Raw genomic sequence first — 19065 nt, forward strand, 5'->3', positions numbered from 1 at the left:
TCCAGACGACGTAATGTTTACAGTGAATATCGGGGCTTTGTTTCTGCAGGTCGACGATAGCCCCTTCCTGTCGACCTTTCTTAGTTTTCCGACTGCTGTAATGGTTTTTGGCAGTTGCGGCGAACGTGTCCAATCTCGCCGCAATTCCAACATCGTGGTTCACGTTTCCTTGCCAGTGACTGTATTGCTTTATTGACCTTTTCTTCCACTACTTTACTGACCTTTTCTTCAAAACTTTCAGAGCCACCTTCCTCTTCGATGGTTCTTACCCGGCTCTCACTGCGAGGTTCCACCATACGTACTCGCGCACTTCCATGACTAGCTTTCTTGGCGGCTTCGAATTCTAACGCATGGGCCAAAGCTTCCTCAATTTTGTCGTGCCTAGCCAGTCTCAAAGCCTGCTGGGCATCTCCATCACGAACGGCATCGATAAATGTTTGTACAGCCAGTTGATCAAGAAAGCTCCCCGGTGCCGTAGGGTATGCCAATCGAATCAGTCTAGCGATGTCCGCTTCAAGTTCCTGCAAACTTTCTCCAGATTTCTGCATTCGGTTCTTGACTTGGGCATAGTAAACTTGCTGAAGGTGTTTATCGCCATATCGCATTTCGAGTCGCGCTACTATTTGTTGGAAGTTCTGTTGATCCTCGGGGATAGTCCGCAACACATCCAGAGCATCTCCTCTCAGAGCAAGAATCAGGGCTGTAGTTTTGTCTTGAAGAGTCCATTTATTTGCCGCAGCCGCTGCTTCAAACTGTCGAACGTACGTGGTCCAAGTAATCTTACCATCAAAAGTAGGTGGCTTTACTCGGGCTTGCTGAACGTCGCCTTCTACTCTTGTATTTGTTTCTGGGTCGACCTTCTTGTAATGAGTAGACTGTGGCACCTCAAGAAGACGGTCGATCAGTAATTCATCTGGGGCACTACTAGTACGCTCTTCCGTAGTCAGTCGCAAGAATTGCTCGCGCAGCTCTTCATACTTGTGCTCAATCTCGACGAATGTTGCTTTAAATGTTTTGGAAACTTCCGTAATTCTATCTTCAACTTTTTCTTCGATAATCTTTCTAGAATTTTCTTCCAACTTCTCGAACTTCTCTTGAATATTTCTAGAATTTTCTTCATTAATCCTTCTAGAATTTTCTTCCAACTTCTCGAACTTCTCTTGAATATTTCTAGAATTTTCTTCCAACTTCTCGAACTTCTCTTGAATATTTCTAGAATTTTCTTCATTAATCTTTCTAGAATTTTCTTCCATTTTCTCGAACTTCTCTTCAAAATTTCTAGAATTTTCTTCCAACTTCTCTTGAATATTTCTAGAATTTTCTTCATTAATCTTTCTAGAATTTTCTTCCATTTTCTCGAACTTCTCTTCAAAATTTCTAGAATTTTCTTCCATCTTCTCTTGGTTGCTTTTCATTTCTTGTTGCAACACCTGTTGGCCATTTTGGATTTGCTGGAGCAAATTGAGCATCGTTTCTTCCATTTTAGCGGCAGCAGATCTTGTTACAGGCATACACAAGCAGAAGCACTTAATTTAATCTTACTTTTAATTTAATTAATTCCACACCTGACACCAATGTAACGTTATTTATAAATTCGGGTTCGATTTATATCAATATTTATTAAACAAAACTAAAACACTATAAAAACCGTACAATTTATATCGATTATTATATCACACACACTTCGTAATTTATTTCAGATTTTCGCGCTCGATGTTTCATACGTACTCGTTCCGTAGTAGACTGCCGCGATGTTCGGTCCGCAACCCTTTATACACGCAAGCAATGTAAGTCCAGTACATTCTCGAATACGCGTAGAAAATTCCAGAACGCCAAAGGCGACGTCATGTCTGCAGCATTTCCGTTACAATATTATCTTATACCTAAATGTAATTTACATATTTAATTTATAGTATATGCGACGTATTTGTTTTTACTAGCACCATCTAGGGTTGAAATTTTAAAGAGAGATCTTCATAAGTAAAAAAAGTTGGCATGTGCACATTTGATTTTTGCTATGTGCTATGTGTTTGTGCTAATGACATTTGTAGTTTTCGATTTTTACTACATGTGATATGTTTTTCTTTACTAGAAACATCTATCGTTAACATTTCAAAGACTGAGCATGCGCACATCTAATGTTTGCAATATCAGACATGTTTGCCTTTAACAGAAGCTTTTGTGATGAACATTTCAAAAAGATGTTTTCAATAAGAGTTTAATATTGCGTATCTTACGCGCACATTAATCTGATGTTTACAATATGTGATACGTTTACTTTTACTAAAAGCATCTTTGGTTAAAATTCCCAATAGATATCTCCATAAATAAGAAAGTTGATATTGCGCAGCCTGCGCTAAAAAGAAGCGGTTTTTCCATTGTTAAAAATATGGTATTGTCAAATTTTCGAAGGATCCTAAAGTAAGTTTAAGTATGCTTACCGATTTAGATAATAGCATCTTAAATTATTGATATATGTTGGTTTCGGTTCTATTATTGTAATAAAGTACACACCTGTAGAGTGTACCATTGAAAATGATGAATTAAGATGACGGAGCAAAGCGTTTGACTATGTTAATATTGAAGTCCTTTCCCAAAAACGTCATGCGTATGGTATATGAAAATGGCTTTAACGTTGGTAACAAATTAGTTAAATTTTTGGAATAACCATTGGCCAGTTTCCAAACTACATTCTTCTTTATACCTAATTAAAACTTCCAATTTATAATAAAGCTATCCTAGTTAAGAAGCTCTTGCCACAGTGAAGTCTTTTGCAATTAAGTGTTACTGGGATCGCTCAATATACGCGATTTAAGGTATTACAAAATGGTTACGCAAATTGCCGACGTTAATCTTAATAACACAATTGCATGCAGCAAATTCTACAATAAATGTGACATAACGACCCCCTTGACCGTATGCAAATACAATGCCTTCAGAATGAAAGGAGCAAATTCAATGGTCGCGTTCAGTCGTATTCGGCACTTAAACAGCTGTTTCCAGCGCCAAAGCGGAAAGTATTTTCGCTGAGAAAAAAGGGCGGACGCAAAACAACCGCTGCGCGTTCCTACCTACCGCTACATTGGCGCTACGACAGCAGTAGCCCAGCTGAACGTACCCATTTAGACTTACGGTTTTTATCTTCTAGAAAAACCTTTGGACAAATGAATTAATATTTTCACTTACACGTTTTTTATTAGTCTTATATACAGGGGGCGTACGACGTCAGTATAATTTGTTGAAATGGAACAGCCTATATATTGCGACAATGCACAATTCTATAGTACATTCTGGGCTCTACCTTGGGACGATTCTTCAACCTGCATAAATTTGAGTCGAGTTTAATTGGTAAGGGTAAGGACTAAGGGTACATTTATATTGGCGCTGTGAGCTACGAACAGAGCACCGATGAAAGCGGAGCGACGTTTTGCAAAATATAATATCCATCCTAAAAACAATGATACTATCAAATGAACTTTTTTCCTCGCTCTTCTCGATGCACCTATGCGTTTCCGCCGTTCGAACATAAACCCGTTCATTTACTAGAATATTTTGCAAAATGTCGCTTCGCTTTTATCGATTGCTCTGCTTGCAGCTTGCAGCGCTAAAAACGTACCCTAACGCATATAGGTGATTTAGATAATTTGTTTAATTCGTTTAACCCAGGGGTCGGCAATCTATTGAAACAGAAGAGCCAAAAATTACAACTTATAAAATTTCCCAGTTTTGAAAGAGCCACAAAAAAATTTTGATTTAATATTATAGTATTTGGCTATATACAGGGTCCTGCAATAATGCGTCGGTTTTTCCTACATAGCTGATACCTGGTAAAAAATATTGGTGGTTGCGGATCTACAGAAATTATTTTTGCATGTACAGGGTGTCCCATTTTTACGATGTCAATAAATAACTGATCTTTTTAAATAGAACATCCTGCATATTTTTACTTGTTTCAATGCCATTTGTTCAAACTGCTATAACTATTCTTTTTCAAATGGAACTACTACTGTTTTATTTCGCTATTCGATTGTCTTTTGCGTTCTCTCTTCAATGTTTATAAGGGGTGCCCTGTGCTTAAACCCCGCAGTTTTTATGTTATTCAATATTTTTCACAAAAGTACCTACCTACTCATTAATTAATTACGTGTTTATACATCGGAGTAGGCTGCTATAATAAAAAAACCAAAGAATACAAGAAAGTATAAAGGTAAACAGGTGTCACAAATTAGATAATTATTTGCTGCAAGTGTACTTTTGATTTGGTAAACAATAAGATTAATTAAGAAGGCGAATTTCGAACAAATGAAGTAATTTCTTTAGATAAATACGGAGAGCCGCAACTTTATATCAAAAGAGCCGCATGCGGCTCGCGAGCCGCAGATTGCCGACCCCTGGTTTAACCTAACTTTTAAATCACACAAGTTACACCACGGCAAAAACTCGCCCTCATTAAATTTTGTTCAGAAAAATTGAAATAAACCCATAAAGAGCGTCTAAAAAAGCGGCAGAGCATCGAGATGGTGTGACCTCACGGAGTCATTGGATTTGACCCATTTTCAATTGGCTTGTTACATGTGGTATATATGTTAACTGTGCAAAGTTTCAACTGAATAGGTTCAAGCGTTTGGCAGAGACAGAAGCATGACCCCACGGGGTCATTGGATTTGACCCATTTTCAATAGGCTTATTACGTGTGACATATAGCTCAACTGTGCAAAGTTTGAACCAAATCGGCTATCGTGCTCACGGACAGACGGACACCATCGACTCCCCTATAAAGCTTGCATCGCTGTGCTCTGCCGCTTAATAATACATACATCAATCATCCTAAATTCCTGTCCAGTTCTAATTTGTTTGCTTGCACTAGTGGTCACTTTATAACTATTTTGCGCATAATGAGCGTAATTCATTAAACTATCTTTATCCAACAAGGGCAAATAAACATAAAATGGGTTGGCGTTGCGTATCAAGATTAGCCATGTTCCCTATAATGAGAATGTCATGTCAATGTTGGATGTAACACTTGGTCCCGACTACTAACATTATTGTATGTTTTAACCCACATAACCATTACTTTTTACTAAGAAAATTTTACAAAATGCTGTTTTTTTTGCAGGTCATTCTGGACACGTCAAAGTTCAGTAGACAGGTTATGTAAATAATAGTATTAATGGTATCATGTATGGGTAAGCATTTTTATTTTCTTTGCTGAACGGTTTTGTTAACTGGAAATGTATATAAATATATAGATTTAACATAATATCTACTATTTTTGATACCTGGTCAAATGTCAAAGGTACACCTTGTTTACAGATTTTCATTGCACAGTTTAAAAAAAAAAGTTTTTAGATCAGATTAGATCGCGTTAATTTTGGTAGGTGAACGACAACGGTCTCAGAAGAAAGAGTGGTTTTTTCAATTTTTTACTCACCATATCAATAAAGAAGCAAATACCTTTTTTTAATTGTATTTGTTTAGAGTTATCTACTGATTTAATCATCATTTTTTTTGCGTATGAAGTGGTATATTTGTGATGAGAACATAAAGTATCATCTGAATTGACAACTAGGTGTTTCCTATTTTCTTAGCTAAAGTAAACAAGGTGTACCTAACTATTTATGTATAGTAAATATAACTTGTCAAATATTTTGACATAAAAATCAGATCTGAGCTGTCTAGGATTCAGTATTAAGCATGAGACATTAATTAATAATCAAGTGCCATTGAGGACAGTTTTTTTAATAGCTAACATGTGATTCTTTTGTAGAAAAAATATTCATCTTGTACAAATTGTAATAGATAGGACTTTCCACCTTGGTAAGCTTCAATGTACAAGTCATAGTGTTACCAAATTTTTAATAAAAAATTGCAAATTTATTCATGGAAATTGTTTGACTGCACTGATTGTGAATGTAGACTGCGCCCCAATTTTGTCAATAGATCTAAATATCTGATTACGTTAGAAAATTCGAATAGTACCAGTTGTTATTCTCTATTTTTTAAATAAAGTTGTTTTGTATTAAGTTTGTTGTGCTACTATCGAACACTGTTGCATTAATTTTTAGTAAAATAACCATCTCTTCAGTTTTCAAATATATGTTGACATTTTCACTTGTGATTTTGGTCTCTTTTCTTAATTTGGAAAACCACTGGGAAATTTCAAATGAACCTTGTAGAAATGCTCTTGCTGAATTGAAAGTAAACCTGCTAACAACAAAATTAGTGCATTTTAGGATGATTACTACCTTTATAGAGAAAATTTTCCAAAATAGCATTTATTCCTAGTTTAAATTCATATTTGGGTATGAAGGTTTTGCAACTCTAGGAGGTTGGTTGGTGAAATAATCCCCGCCTTCTTGAAATCAAGTAAAAAATCAAATTTCATGGTGGATTCGAACTCGCCTCTTGAAGTAGCAAAATACAAGATAGACATTGTGTAACCTTTTTAAAAGCAAGTCATAGAATTTCCTCACGAGTAGGTGTGACGAAACAATGCAGAGCATATAAAAAAGTTGGACCGAGGCATTCAGTTGCAGTGTTGCCTTTCTTATTTCGCAACTTATATAAGTGCAGACGACTATGCACATTACACTCATTTAAAGCTGGCTTGCCCAGTAGATATTCTTGTAACCAAATGTTTGTACGTGATAATCACAAATAGTGATCAAGAAGATCCTGCAATTTCACAAGTAAGTATTCCGTTTTGCTATTTCTTTAACATGATCACCAATATCAAGGAGACTTATAATAAAGTAATTGTTTTGAGAAACTTAGCTAAGTGTAAATAAGTAAGCTTAATAAAAATGTGTAAAATTATGAATAGTGAGCGTCATTCAGTGTGCAAATTTCTGAGGACCATGCTGAAGGTTTATTTCGAGGTTTATTTATACACATAGTACAGTATGCAGGGAACCAATCGTGTCCATTATATGTCCATATCTATCAATACACTGTTATATAGCTACGTTATAATTATACACGTTCTCGGTTTGTATACAACAGTGAAAAGGTCTTGTATGTAAAATCTATTACTAAAACTGTTAAAGTTAAAGTGCATTAATTATTGAAAAGCCAATTAAACAGTTATTAGTTATCCTTAACGATTTATTGTAAATAACCAATAAACATTTGCAAACGCCACAGTACCTACTATAAACTTGGCGGAACAGCTTTTTCTCACTAATTAGTTGAGAAAACACAAAATTTGTGACTATTATTTTTTTTATGACTGGATCGTTAAATTTGCAAAATTTAATGAAACTGAACGCTAATTGCAAATGCGGATAATTGCCTTTACATAGATGTAGGATATTTCTTATTCATTTTATTGAAAGTGTTTGTTGCACAGGCCAGACAAATTATATACAAATAATTGTTATTCTAACAAAATCAATTTCAAAAATTCCAAACTTATAAATTCTACATTTTTCATGATATTTTAAAAAATTATTTTATTAAGAACATCTTTTGTGATAGAAAAGTATGCCTCAATGGTGGCAATTGTCAATCGAATACAAGAATCTCATAGGATTTTTTTTTTTCTTCAGTATCATTGTAATCTAATAAGGGGCAATACATTACTGGAGGTGTTATTAAAAAATTGGAAGGTTGTTAAGTAAAGAATTAAATACGTTTCAAATACGGTGTTTTTGTAAATAGATAGTGCCCTAAGGGCATCTATGATATTTTATTAATAAATTTTTATCAGTAGGGTATAAAGCATTTCATTTACCCTGCCGGCCCGTGTGGTGCAGTTCAGTTAAAGCTGGACTATGGTGCTAAGGGTCCCGGGTTCGGGGATCGATATTTGTAAATATACAGTGGGTTGGGTTGGTAGAGCAGCCTTGGCTGAAACCCCGCCCACTCAAAAATAAAGGGAAAAATAAATAGAAGGAAATATCGCTCTCTTATTAAATGTTAGCAGGGGAGAGTGTTGTAGCTCTATTCATATTCTTAAGTCGTATGCGTAATGTACGATGAATGACATATTAAAAACTACATAATAATGATAAGTATTCCTAATGTACAATATGGACATAGAATGGATCACCATTATCCAAAGCATAGTTTCTAAAATACCCATTAGAATTAGTTAAGGATCTTATTTTAATGCAAATAAAACAGTAGTAGTGAGCGGTTGACGGTGTATTACAATTTAATACAAAACGTTCAGGTATTTTCTTATCAAGCTTTAGTCTATATGCTCCGATCAGTATTAAGTTTCGACAACAAAAATATGATTTCAGATCTAAGCGCATAATTGTTGCTCTTATCAACCTATAATAAATAGATATGTAATAAAAGTTGCTGACTGAAATAGTTTAGTTGTAAAGTAATAGTATTTTACATTATTATAGCCAGGTAAGTGAGTTTTTACTGGCGATAGGAGAAGTTGACTAGCGAGCCGTTAGGCGAGCTTGTCATCTCCTAGAGCCAGTAAAAACTATTACCTGGCGTATAATGTACAATATTTTATTTGTTACTCATTTGTAAACAATAGTAAAAGTAAATAATTAGTTCTTAAATTGATCTTGAAGAAATGTCTAAAATATCATGTTATCCATGTAACAGAGACTTCGCATTAATTCTGGCCAATGAAATTACTATTAATTACTAACTTGTAAAATTTTTTATTTGTTACTCAGTTGTAAACGTTGATTAACAAGACAAAACGCAAACGGGTAAACGTCATGTTTAAACGCTACTAACTTGTAAAACTGACAGCTGACCTGTAAAAATTTTACAAGTTAGTAATCTAGTAATTTCATTGGCCAGAATTAATGCGAAGTCTCGGTTACATGGATAACATGATATTTTAGACATTTCTTCGAGATCAATTTAAGAACTAATTATTTACGTTTATTATTGTTTACAAATGAGTAAATAAAATATTGTACATTATACGCCAGGTAATCGTTTTTACTGGCTCTAGGAGATGACAGGCTCGCCTGACGGCTCGCCAGTCAACTTCTCCTATCGCCAGTAAAAACTCACTTACCTGACTAATAATGTAAAATACTATTACAGGTCTGCTGTCAGTTTTACAAGTCAGTAGCCTTTAAACATGACGTTTACCCGTTTGCTTAAACAAGCCAGATTCGCCAAAAATTCTGATGGCTCGTTTAGAGAGGTAACAGTTGATCATTTTGCTATTTCGAAAAGCTAAGGGCTGACCCCAAGACTTGCGCTCTCCACACCATCTTGCAATATGTTACATATATTGTGCAAATATTGTTAGTTTGAGAGTATAAACATGGTTATACATGTTTACTGTTCTAATAGATGGCATTCAGGTTAGAGAGCAAGCACAACGAATTTCATGGGCTTCTCTTCATTTTCGTTGTTCGATCAAAAATCGAAGTGGAATTTTTTTTTCGAATTTTAAGTCGAAATCAGAATTTTTTTCGCACCTCCATTTAGGGGTGCGCGCTTTGGTAGTAGGAATTTATTTTTGCAAAATCGGAAAGGGCATACACGAAAACCGATTCAAAGATATGCCGTAAAAAAATTAAAGAATAAATGTAAATTGCACTATTTTTGTGGGGCTGGCTCCCAAACGAAACGTTTTGTTGGTTTATTTAAAAAAAGTGCTCGTTTTGATCCAAAAAATTTTTTACACACTTATGTGTCCCTGCTGTGCCCTGTATAGACAGATATAATTCAGAAGTTGAAGGTTCCGACAGTGGCGGATTTATCAGCAGGGTGAGTAGGCTATTAGGGCGGCAGATTTTAGGGGGCGGCAAACTTGGCCCAAATATTTTTATCTTACAGAAATAAAACGAACATTGCCTATTGTACAGGGTGAGTTTTTTTTTTTCATTTTGACTATCTTGTAAACCGTAGGAGATACAAAGTCGCTTAAATGGGCAAAGATATGCAGATTTTTATGCTGATTATTTTCCCTTTCAAGTTTCAAAGTCTCTTGTAGCTTTACAAATAGCGTAGTTATATGGCCAAAAAAACGAAGAATGTTTCTGACGATCCTATAAAATCAAAATTTTTATTACTTGTGGGTTTCGAGTGAATCATATCAACTTATTTCTTATTCCTTATGGACGCTATATTGAATTTTTACACTAGATAGCGGAAAAAATTACAAAATCGGAGATACCAAATACAGTACCTAATTACTATTTCATTTGTAAATTATTCATGAATGTTTGCATTGAAGTTTGCAATGCGTTTCTTATGGCCATAATTCCATGGCCGTGCTATGCCAAACAATAAACGAAAAATGTTAAATAATTTTAAGCAAGCCATGGAATTATATTCCTATAAGAAATACATTGTAAACTTCAATGCAACAATTCAAGATTAAGAAAAAAGACAAGAATCGAGATTCAAAAAAGTTTATTATTTCTGTAGGCTATCGATTTCGACGTTTAACAGTCATCATCAGGCCGAGCTGGACGTTTACATTTAATAGGAAGAAATGAGTTTATATAAAATTGTTACCATCAGGTAAACCGATACAGAAACAATAAACTTTTTTGTCTCTTCTTTGTTAATTTAACACTCAAAACATACATGGAACTCTTCATCGACAAATCCAAGATTAATTTCCGAATGAATTAAATTTGGTAGGTATCTCCGATTTTGTAATATTTTTTCTTTTTCTCTAACAAATGACATAAAAATCCAATATGGCGTCCATAAGAACTAACAAAGTTGATGTAGAAATATGAGAAAAAATCACCAAGAGTTTGTTAATAGTATATTAAAGTACAAGTGTCATTTGACGAAGATTGTCGCACGAGGTAGTTTGCCGCATAAGCCGCGTAGCGGCGAATGCGGCAAAAGCCGAGTGCGACAAGTAGACAAATGACACGTGTGCTTTATACTATTTTTTCTATTTCGACTTTTATTTTAAATAATAAATTATACAAATTATAAATATTGCATTTAGGCGTTGTTAGGTAATTTTAAACTATCATTCAGTGTATGTTGGTAATAGACACAATTCATTTATTTTCACGTTGGCTAACCTGATTCCTGTATTTTCAAACTCCAAACTTTTAATTATTTGGTCATAATTCCATTTTGCGGTAGTTATGATGAATACGGATGACAAACACGTCTCTTGTACCCCACCAGAGATCCAAGAGATTATTGCCAATGAAGCGACGTTAAATTTACTGCCTGTAAAATCGAAAGTAAAGTACGAGGAGTACAAAATTTTTGAAAACTGGCTGGCCGAGAAGGGGAGTTCAAAAAGTAAGCAAGAATGTACTGCTGGCATCTTTTACTACGCTAAGTAAAAATAAAAGTTCTACCCTTTGGAGTATATATTCAAAATTAATCGGCATTAATACAATCGGTCAAGTTCCTCGTACGTTATTTACACTTTACAGGTTATGTTTAGTTTTGATTTGACGGATACCGTTGACAGCAAAAAAGCGAGGGGTACCAATCCAACAAAATTAAAAAAATAATGCGTTTCTATTTCTTTCGGCATCATTTCTGTCTAGAAACGCACGCAAACTGGGCCAATCAAGTACGGTTTCGGTATTGTTTCCACATCGAAATAGAAAAAATTATTTTTTGATATCTTTGAAAATAAACGAACGCCAGGCGCCAGCGCATATTCTCGAAAATCACATTTTTCGGTTTTTTGGACAGAACTTCGCAAATTGTAGAGCTACAAGGAATTTAATTGCCTATTTTTAAGCGACTTTGTTTCTCTTACGATCTACGAGATCTTCATAGTGAAAATGAAAATCAGGTAACAAATTCTTGACATATCAGCTTCCTAGCTCAAACCAGATATTTAAAACAAAGTTTTTAACAGCCTTAAATCCTTTATGCCTAATGAACACTGCCAAAATTGTAACGAAATTAAAATAATCGTTTTACTGCAAAAAAAATGGAGGTAAGCGGTTTGTTAACTTTGACATTTTTAAATTTTTTCTCCGTTCTTTTTGTAATAAAACCTACCATAATTAATAAAACCTACCATAATTTTTGTAGGTTGTACACAGAACAAGAAAGTCTTTGGAATAGTTTAATGAAAATTTTGCGTTGCTATTTGAAAAATAAAATTCGATGTCTTTGCGACGCTCCAAAAAATTATTTTTTCAAAATCCGGCCCGCTATTTTTCGTTTCCGTATCTATAAGATTCAAAATTTGAACAAAACCGTCGAGCCGGTTATCTCGGGAAACAATAATTTATTCTTTAAAAGTTGCTTAAAATGAACGTCGAAATTGATGAAATTTTGATATGTCCAAAAAACGGTGATCGCAATAACCACCAGTTTTTTCCACATTTGAAAAAAATAAAGCAGGTTTCATTTGAAAAAATCAACTTTTTAAGATTTGAAGTTATTACTTGGCCATTAATTTTAAAACACCCTTTGGAAATTTAAGTCAACGGAGTCATAGGTACAGGCACAGATGTGGTAGGTACAGGTACAGGGCGCTAAAGAAAAGCAGTCAAACGTCAAAAATTTTGAAACATCTTGAATAACTTGAAAACCTTTGATGCTGGGTATAGGGAAATGTGGGGTCAAACGACGTAGATTTTCATGTAGATTTCGAAAATGCAATAAAATATAGAGTGTTCTATTTAAAATAAGAAAGTTATTATCCACTTTTGGTACAAGTGAAACCATCATATAATAATATTTTCTTTCGATAGATCATCAAAAACTATGTTGGTATGCAAATTTTCAAGTTAGTAATGAAAGTCTAAATACTTTATTAGGTAACGGTTTGCATGAAACAGCCTGTAGGTATAGGCAGGTTATCGCATTTCTTGCAATAAAGAAAGTCAAATGAAATTTATGAGTTTTGCGCTTATTTCATATTGCTGCAGAAAAGCAACATACAAAAAGGCACATAAATGAGTAACTTATAAACTTAATAAATACCTAAGTATCAAATTACACAAATGCCACAAGAAAATTACTCTTGCTACAGAGTCCTCTAAGAGCCTTTTAGCATTTTTGCTCAAGGTAATTTTTTCCCAGTTTACACCCTGCTGTATAGGGTATCGAATTTTAGCCAGTTGATCAGTATAGGGGCGGCAAATTTGTAAATCCCGCCTGGATATTTTTGTGCCATTCTTCAACTTATTCAATATCTTGAACTTTATTTCATTACTGTTTTCGAAATATCTTGATTTCTTTTGTTTTGTTGGACTTTGAAATTATTTTCAACCCCCTACAACCACGTATAAGGGTAGTTGTATAAGGTGGGATGGTGGAAAATATACTATAGAAAATTACTTTAGAGGATTTGACAAAATTATTTAAAAAGGAAATTCCACATTTATACGAGGTCTAGAATACGTAGGTACACTACTTATTACAAGTTTTACCAAAAACACAAAAGTGCATGATTAATGAATGGTGTTTAGGTAAGAGACAGATGAAAAATTCATATGTGATGAAGCGTTAAAAATTTTGTGTGTCGCAAAACGTTATAATTCAGACACAGGAAACAAATTTTTTTGATGACGGGTGTCATTGAAATCCATTTTTTTTCGCCCAATATCAGAAATAGAAGTAGGTAATAAACATTATCAATGCAATGAAGAACTGTTACTCATATGGGCTTGATAAGTTTGACCATTACACTTGGCTTAAGGTAAACGTAAAAGGGACTCCAGAAATTGTAACATTTATTTAAACATAATTTAACAAACATTTACTTACAAGTCAATAAAATAAAAGCTAAATGTAGGTATATGGTAAAGTAATTCAGGCCATTGTATACTTATTTTATTATATTAGTTTATGAAATGAGATTTTTGAGTGGTTGATGATAGTCATCACACAGTGCAAGAAAGGACAACATACTTACATTGAAAACATTTTTTATATTTCATTTATTTCCCACTTAACAATTAGTGACCCGTTTCTACACTTTGTGTATAAATTGCAGATTTTACAGTGGGGTTATTTTGTTATGAGCTATAAGATGGGCGTCCGTAAGCAGAATTCGGAAAAAACCGATTCATGCCACTGTTTGAAACATTGTCTTGTAAGTAAATATAAAATCTTTGGTCTACTGCACAACTGTTCATAACAAAATAATTCCACTCTAGGTAGTTAACTAGTGATTTATTGGCAAGCATGAACTGATGTATGAACACTACTCCGTATGTAGGTACCTATTATAAATTTGGCTTTACAAATTACCTATTTTTTATTTAATTTAAACATAAGACCTTCATCACATCTAATGTATGCTCTGTGCTTTGTATAGAAATTGATTCAGTTCATATGGCCCTAACACAAAAATATATTGCACTCCTTATGGAAATACTATGGTAAGTCAGTCGAATTCAGGAATATCATCAAATGAATACCCCGGAACCTGTCGAAAGGCATAGTAAGCAATGCGAACATGGTATGCACCAGGAATAAACATTAATATTCCTAATATAATCATGGGCCACATACGATCTGCGTACTTTGAATCAATACGGCCACTAACAATAAGACTACCAACTATTAACAGAGCGCTACCGGCAATAAATAATAAGGTAGCGAGAGTAACAGCCCTCCATGGAATTTTGGTGGGTGGATTAGTAAATTGTGCATCCACAAAACCATTATCAGTACTGCTTAACTTCGTATAATCCACATGTTCGTAATCCTTGCCCCGCCTTCTTGACATTTTAAGATCATCAAGATATTCTGCAATACAAAAAAAGTGAATTTCGCCAAACACTTTGTTTGTATAAAATAAATACAAAGGACCTAACCTGTAATAGAATGTAAACTCATAGTCGGTAAGAAAGACAGTTGTTGATTTAAGGTTCTGCTACTATCAAAGCTAAAAGACAGATGACGCTGAGATCTGAAATCGAAACTCATTTTACCAAAATTTTGAAATAAATTTTGCGTTTGGCGCAAATTTATAAATCCGCATACGATATAAATTGTAATATCCGTAAACTTCTGCACTATAACTTTTGGCACCAGTACAAATATGAAGTGTGGTTAAAAAAATCAATGTTATACGAGTTTGGTGTAACTGCCGTGCCGATTTGAGTATCTTGCGCGAACTGAAATGTACCTGTGCGCCTGTCGGTTGGGCAACCTCTTGCATTCGGTGGTTGCCGCAGTGCAAGGGGAGCTCTTAGGGGCTGCAGAGCTTTCCGCGCCCTACAAACCGATCGAAGAGCTTTTATTCTTCTCAGAGTAGTGCACATTATTTGCTATTACTGTGATTGATATTCACGTTCACATTAGTTAGGAAGCACGTTCTAAACTTACGACGTGCTAATATCACTTTTTCGGCGTTAAAAAGGTATCTAAAATTTAAGTTTGCATGTAATTAGTAAAAGAACCGGCAGACGTAAAGTAATGAATGAATAAAATTACGCAGAGATTACGTATATAAAATTTAAATTCATTTTATTTATCAGTATATATTCGATCAATTTATACAATACTTAATATTAATAGAGATGGATGTATTGCCAGAAGGCAAAAACTTCAGATTGGCACAAGAAGAAGAGCTTCCAGCAATACTTGACTTCCTTGAAAAATATTTACCCGATTCAATTAAGGTATGTTATTCATTTATCTCGCTTATGCTTAGGTACGCATTTTATATTATATTAAACTTTCTGGCTTTCGTAGAGTGCGAAATTTTTATTTCAGCAACAAAAGTTCATCGTTGACTAGACTAGAATAAGTTAAGGTAGATGGTAGCTAACGAATTTCTATCCATAAACGTCTATTCAAACACAAATTCATTGGGAAGTACCTACCAAAAAAAAGTATGCACGCATAATTTCTTGGGTACCTACCCCGCGTTGGTTGGATTAATGGAAAAATTCATTTAACTTGCGTGTTCCACATTCCGTAGGTATAGTGTGGGAGCGACTTGGGAAATTTAACGCGTGGAAATAAATAGTTCACTGAAAAGTTAAATGCAAATTGCAAAATTGTCGTTGGACTGTAATACTGCTGTTATTATAATAACTCATATATATTCGATCGAATTGTTCCAAAGAAAGAAGAATTCTTTTTGCTGCAGTGGTATTGCCCGGATTCGTTACTTTTTGACTGATGGGACTGAGTACTACCGGTACTACCTACAATAAATGAGTCGCATGGTAATCAAGCGGATAGACTGAAAGACGAACCGATTTTCTCTCTTATTCAATTCAAAGTCTCCAAAGGGAGATTCTCAGAGAGGGAAGTAACTTTTTGTTGTACCGAGAAAATCGATTCTGTATGACGCGTTGAACCAATGCAGTCATGCAATATGCATTATGGATTTCAAGGTTTATGCAACATTTTTCGATATATTTATGATGTTGAGAAGGAACTAATCATTCGAAATAGCCCGTAATTTAAGATATTCAAACTATAACCTACTATTACTAATACTAAACGAAAATGATTTAACAGAAATTTTCAAGAAGAATGATCATTTTTCATTTTTTCTCCATAACTGAAAAATTAAAAATCGTTGCCTCTCTGCTTAGATCACTTGATAGCAAATAAATGCAAAAAAATCTATATTTTAAAATATTCACATATGTTAAAAAAATCTTTCATTCATTTGCAGATCTTTGTAGCATAGTAGCAATAGGAAAAATAGCAATAGCATTTACCTTCGGTTTTATCATTATACCGCATTTCGAGCATCTTAAGTGAGAGGTTGGGTTACCATAAGTACTTATATAGCAATAATAATTGTGATATTCGTTGGTCGTTCAAACTCCAAATACTGATTGATCCAAAAAGCTATTCCAAATGATTAACAGTCGCTACAAATCCCTAGGTCTCGTATAATGAATGGCTCCTTTGATTTTGAAGTTCAAACACGGTCACTCAAAAACTAGATGATTCGACGGTAAATGAATGTCACAAAATGTTTCCCTGTAATCGCCAGGAAATTTTCGTTTGCATGACAGTGGCAGTAAGACTACTTTTCCTGCCCCCTGTCACTTTACCAGACTCCTGTCAAAACTGACATATTAATATTAATAAAAAGTTCTATATGAAAATAACACTACTTGATTTGGAAATGAAAATACTTGCGAAGAACTTCGGTAGTTCGCACACAATCGGTGGCTGTAAATTAAACGATATGATTAGTTAAATTTAAAAACTAAAATTTAATTAATTACAAAGAAAATGGACAATTCAATATAACTACGAATTCATTTCAACTCAAACGGAAGCTGACGACACGGGACGGTAGCGTAGATTCTCAAACTCAAACGGAAGCCAACGGGTCGGGACGGTAGGCTCAGGTGCCACCAAGGAAATGCGGCCTTGCCCCTGGACACGAATTCAGAATGGTTGCGAAACGATTGCTACAGGTAACATTTCTTCGAATAATCTGCGGCCAGCGGCGCGCGGCGGCCGGCTTCAGGCGAATGATCTAAAAACAGAATTACGGTACATAGCAACAATTTTTTAAGGGGAACGGAAGCACAAATTAATTAACGGTATCTACCGGAAACAAAATACAGGAAAGCAGAACACAACCCCCCTTATAATTAGCGGAAGAAATATAGCAAACGCTTACCTTTAAATTAAATAGTACCTACGTTGATAAATTTGTTAACGTTTCGGTGAAAGCAAAAAGAACACGCTTTTCAAAACGGAAAATGCCAAAAGATTTCCTCTAAATTAAGCGTTTACCTTATATAAATTTCCCAAAATAGGGAAAGGAAACATCGGAAATTCCGGCCGACCGGTCGGCGTACTCGTATTTCAAAATTTAAGTTAATTAAACGCGCTTCTAATGCTATTAGATGCAATCAAATCAGACGAGATTTTCTACAACCCAATTAATTAACTACGGTTAATTAATCATTCGAATGATGACCATTAATCTAGCAGAGCAAGATCAGCAGAACACAATCAAACATATTGCATAATTAGGTGCTAATTAAGTGCCCTATTCCCGAATTAAATGCCCCTTTTTTTAAATTATGAACCTGGCAGAACATGTAATAATTTAAAAAAAGGAGCATTTAATTCGAGGATAGGGGACTTAATTAGCACCTAATTCCCAATTTCGCTTGAATCTACCCAAATTAAGTGTTATACCAGTCCAGACTGTGATTATACCAATAGTTAATTGTGTATTTACCAGATAATGCATCACAGATATTTATATAGGCAAAGCAAAAAAGTTTTATGCAATGAGTATGATACTTATAACCTAAGGAGCAACTACGAGCTAATAGTGGAGTAAATTCGCATCAAAATACCACCATGACCGACAATGGCGTAGAACCAGGTGAAATGTATATCAATCGATAGGTCTCATTGATAGCTATCACATACTAAAATTACAACTGTTTTGAGTAGGTCAGAACTTGTTTATTAGCGAAAAACGAAAAAAAATTGCACAAGTGAAATCATGTTTTTTCATAAAAAACTCACAATTTCTCCGGTTCTGTAAGACATAACTGTATCATTTTTTTTAATTACTCTCAAGAACTGAGCGAATGAACATATACCACTCCCAGTCAAATCGAATGAATAGATTGTTGCTAAATTTGTTGCAAAGTGTAAATTGTAGAATTAGTGCATTGAAAACTTCAGCATGCGGGGAGCTATACGAAAAAACACGTTTGATCAAAGTTTAAAACTGCCAATATGTTGCTAAAGAACCAGGAAAATTTATTTTAAAAAAATGACCAAGATCGGTTGGAAAATGTTCACGCTATTGAATTTCAAAGATAGCAAACTGCACGAGGCCGGCGTGCCCAGCGCTCGATCTAAGTTGCATCGCGCGCTTTTCCGCTTGGTACATGTTGCACACCTTGTTTCTCGTATACAGTTACCTAGTGATTTGATTTGTGATATACAAATAAATAGTCCAACAATTGAGTTCCAAATTAGAGACAGTGAAACCGTTAAGTGGCAGTAAGTATTTCTAGATGTTTGATTATTAAACGCCAGAGCAAAGTGATGCAACCATATTCCTTCCTTATTGCAAGCTTTGACACCATAACGAACCAAACAGCGAAAAAAGTAGAACAATAGCTCTTAAGATAAATAACTAGTAGCGTCTCAACGAACGAGCCGACGGACGGATAAAGTGGTCACAATAGCGGATTTTTTTTTGTGGAAATGCACTAA

The 19065-nt window shown here is 34.6% G+C and overlaps 3 protein-coding genes across 12 annotated transcripts in view; 2 read left to right on the forward strand and 1 right to left on the reverse strand.

Annotated features, from left to right (window-relative positions):
* LOC116182174 overlaps positions 1-6023 on the forward strand; it is a 58017-nt gene extending 51994 nt beyond the window's left edge. For all 8 annotated transcript variants that reach the window (XM_031502685.1, XM_031502691.1, XM_031502684.1 and 5 more), the window contains one exon: positions 5117-6023. In XM_031502685.1, the coding sequence (XP_031358545.1) occupies positions 5117-5162 (46 nt within the window). In that variant the 3' untranslated portion in view covers positions 5163-6023. The remainder of the gene's footprint in view (positions 1-5116) is intronic.
* A 505-nt stretch (positions 6024-6528) lies between these two features.
* The window catches only part of LOC116182169 (glycine N-acyltransferase), an 87394-nt gene continuing 74857 nt past the window's right edge, over positions 6529-19065 (forward strand). The window contains exons 1-2 of one of the 3 annotated variants that reach the window (XM_031502670.1): positions 6529-6689; positions 15415-15518. In XM_031502670.1, the coding sequence (XP_031358530.1) occupies positions 15417-15518 (102 nt within the window). In that variant the 5' untranslated portion in view covers positions 6529-6689; positions 15415-15416. Of the gene's footprint in view, positions 6690-15083; positions 15257-15414; positions 15519-19065 lie in introns of those variants that run through there. The other 2 variants (XM_031502667.1, XM_031502668.1) reach the window with 2 other exon arrangements.
* LOC116182170 (transmembrane protein 230) lies at positions 13644-14999 on the reverse strand. The gene is made up of 2 exons (XM_031502671.1): positions 14709-14999; positions 13644-14640 (listed from the first exon to the last, which is right to left on the reverse strand). The coding sequence occupies exons 1-2, from the start codon at positions 14818-14820 to the stop codon at positions 14276-14278; spliced, it is 477 nt and encodes a 158-aa protein (XP_031358531.1). The 5' UTR covers positions 14821-14999; the 3' UTR covers positions 13644-14275.

Source organism: Photinus pyralis, unplaced genomic scaffold (assembly GCF_008802855.1).
Source record: "Photinus pyralis isolate 1611_PpyrPB1 unplaced genomic scaffold, Ppyr1.3 Ppyr1.4_unclustered_Scaffold4085, whole genome shotgun sequence".
Lineage (NCBI taxonomy): Eukaryota > Metazoa > Arthropoda > Insecta > Coleoptera > Lampyridae > Photinus > Photinus pyralis.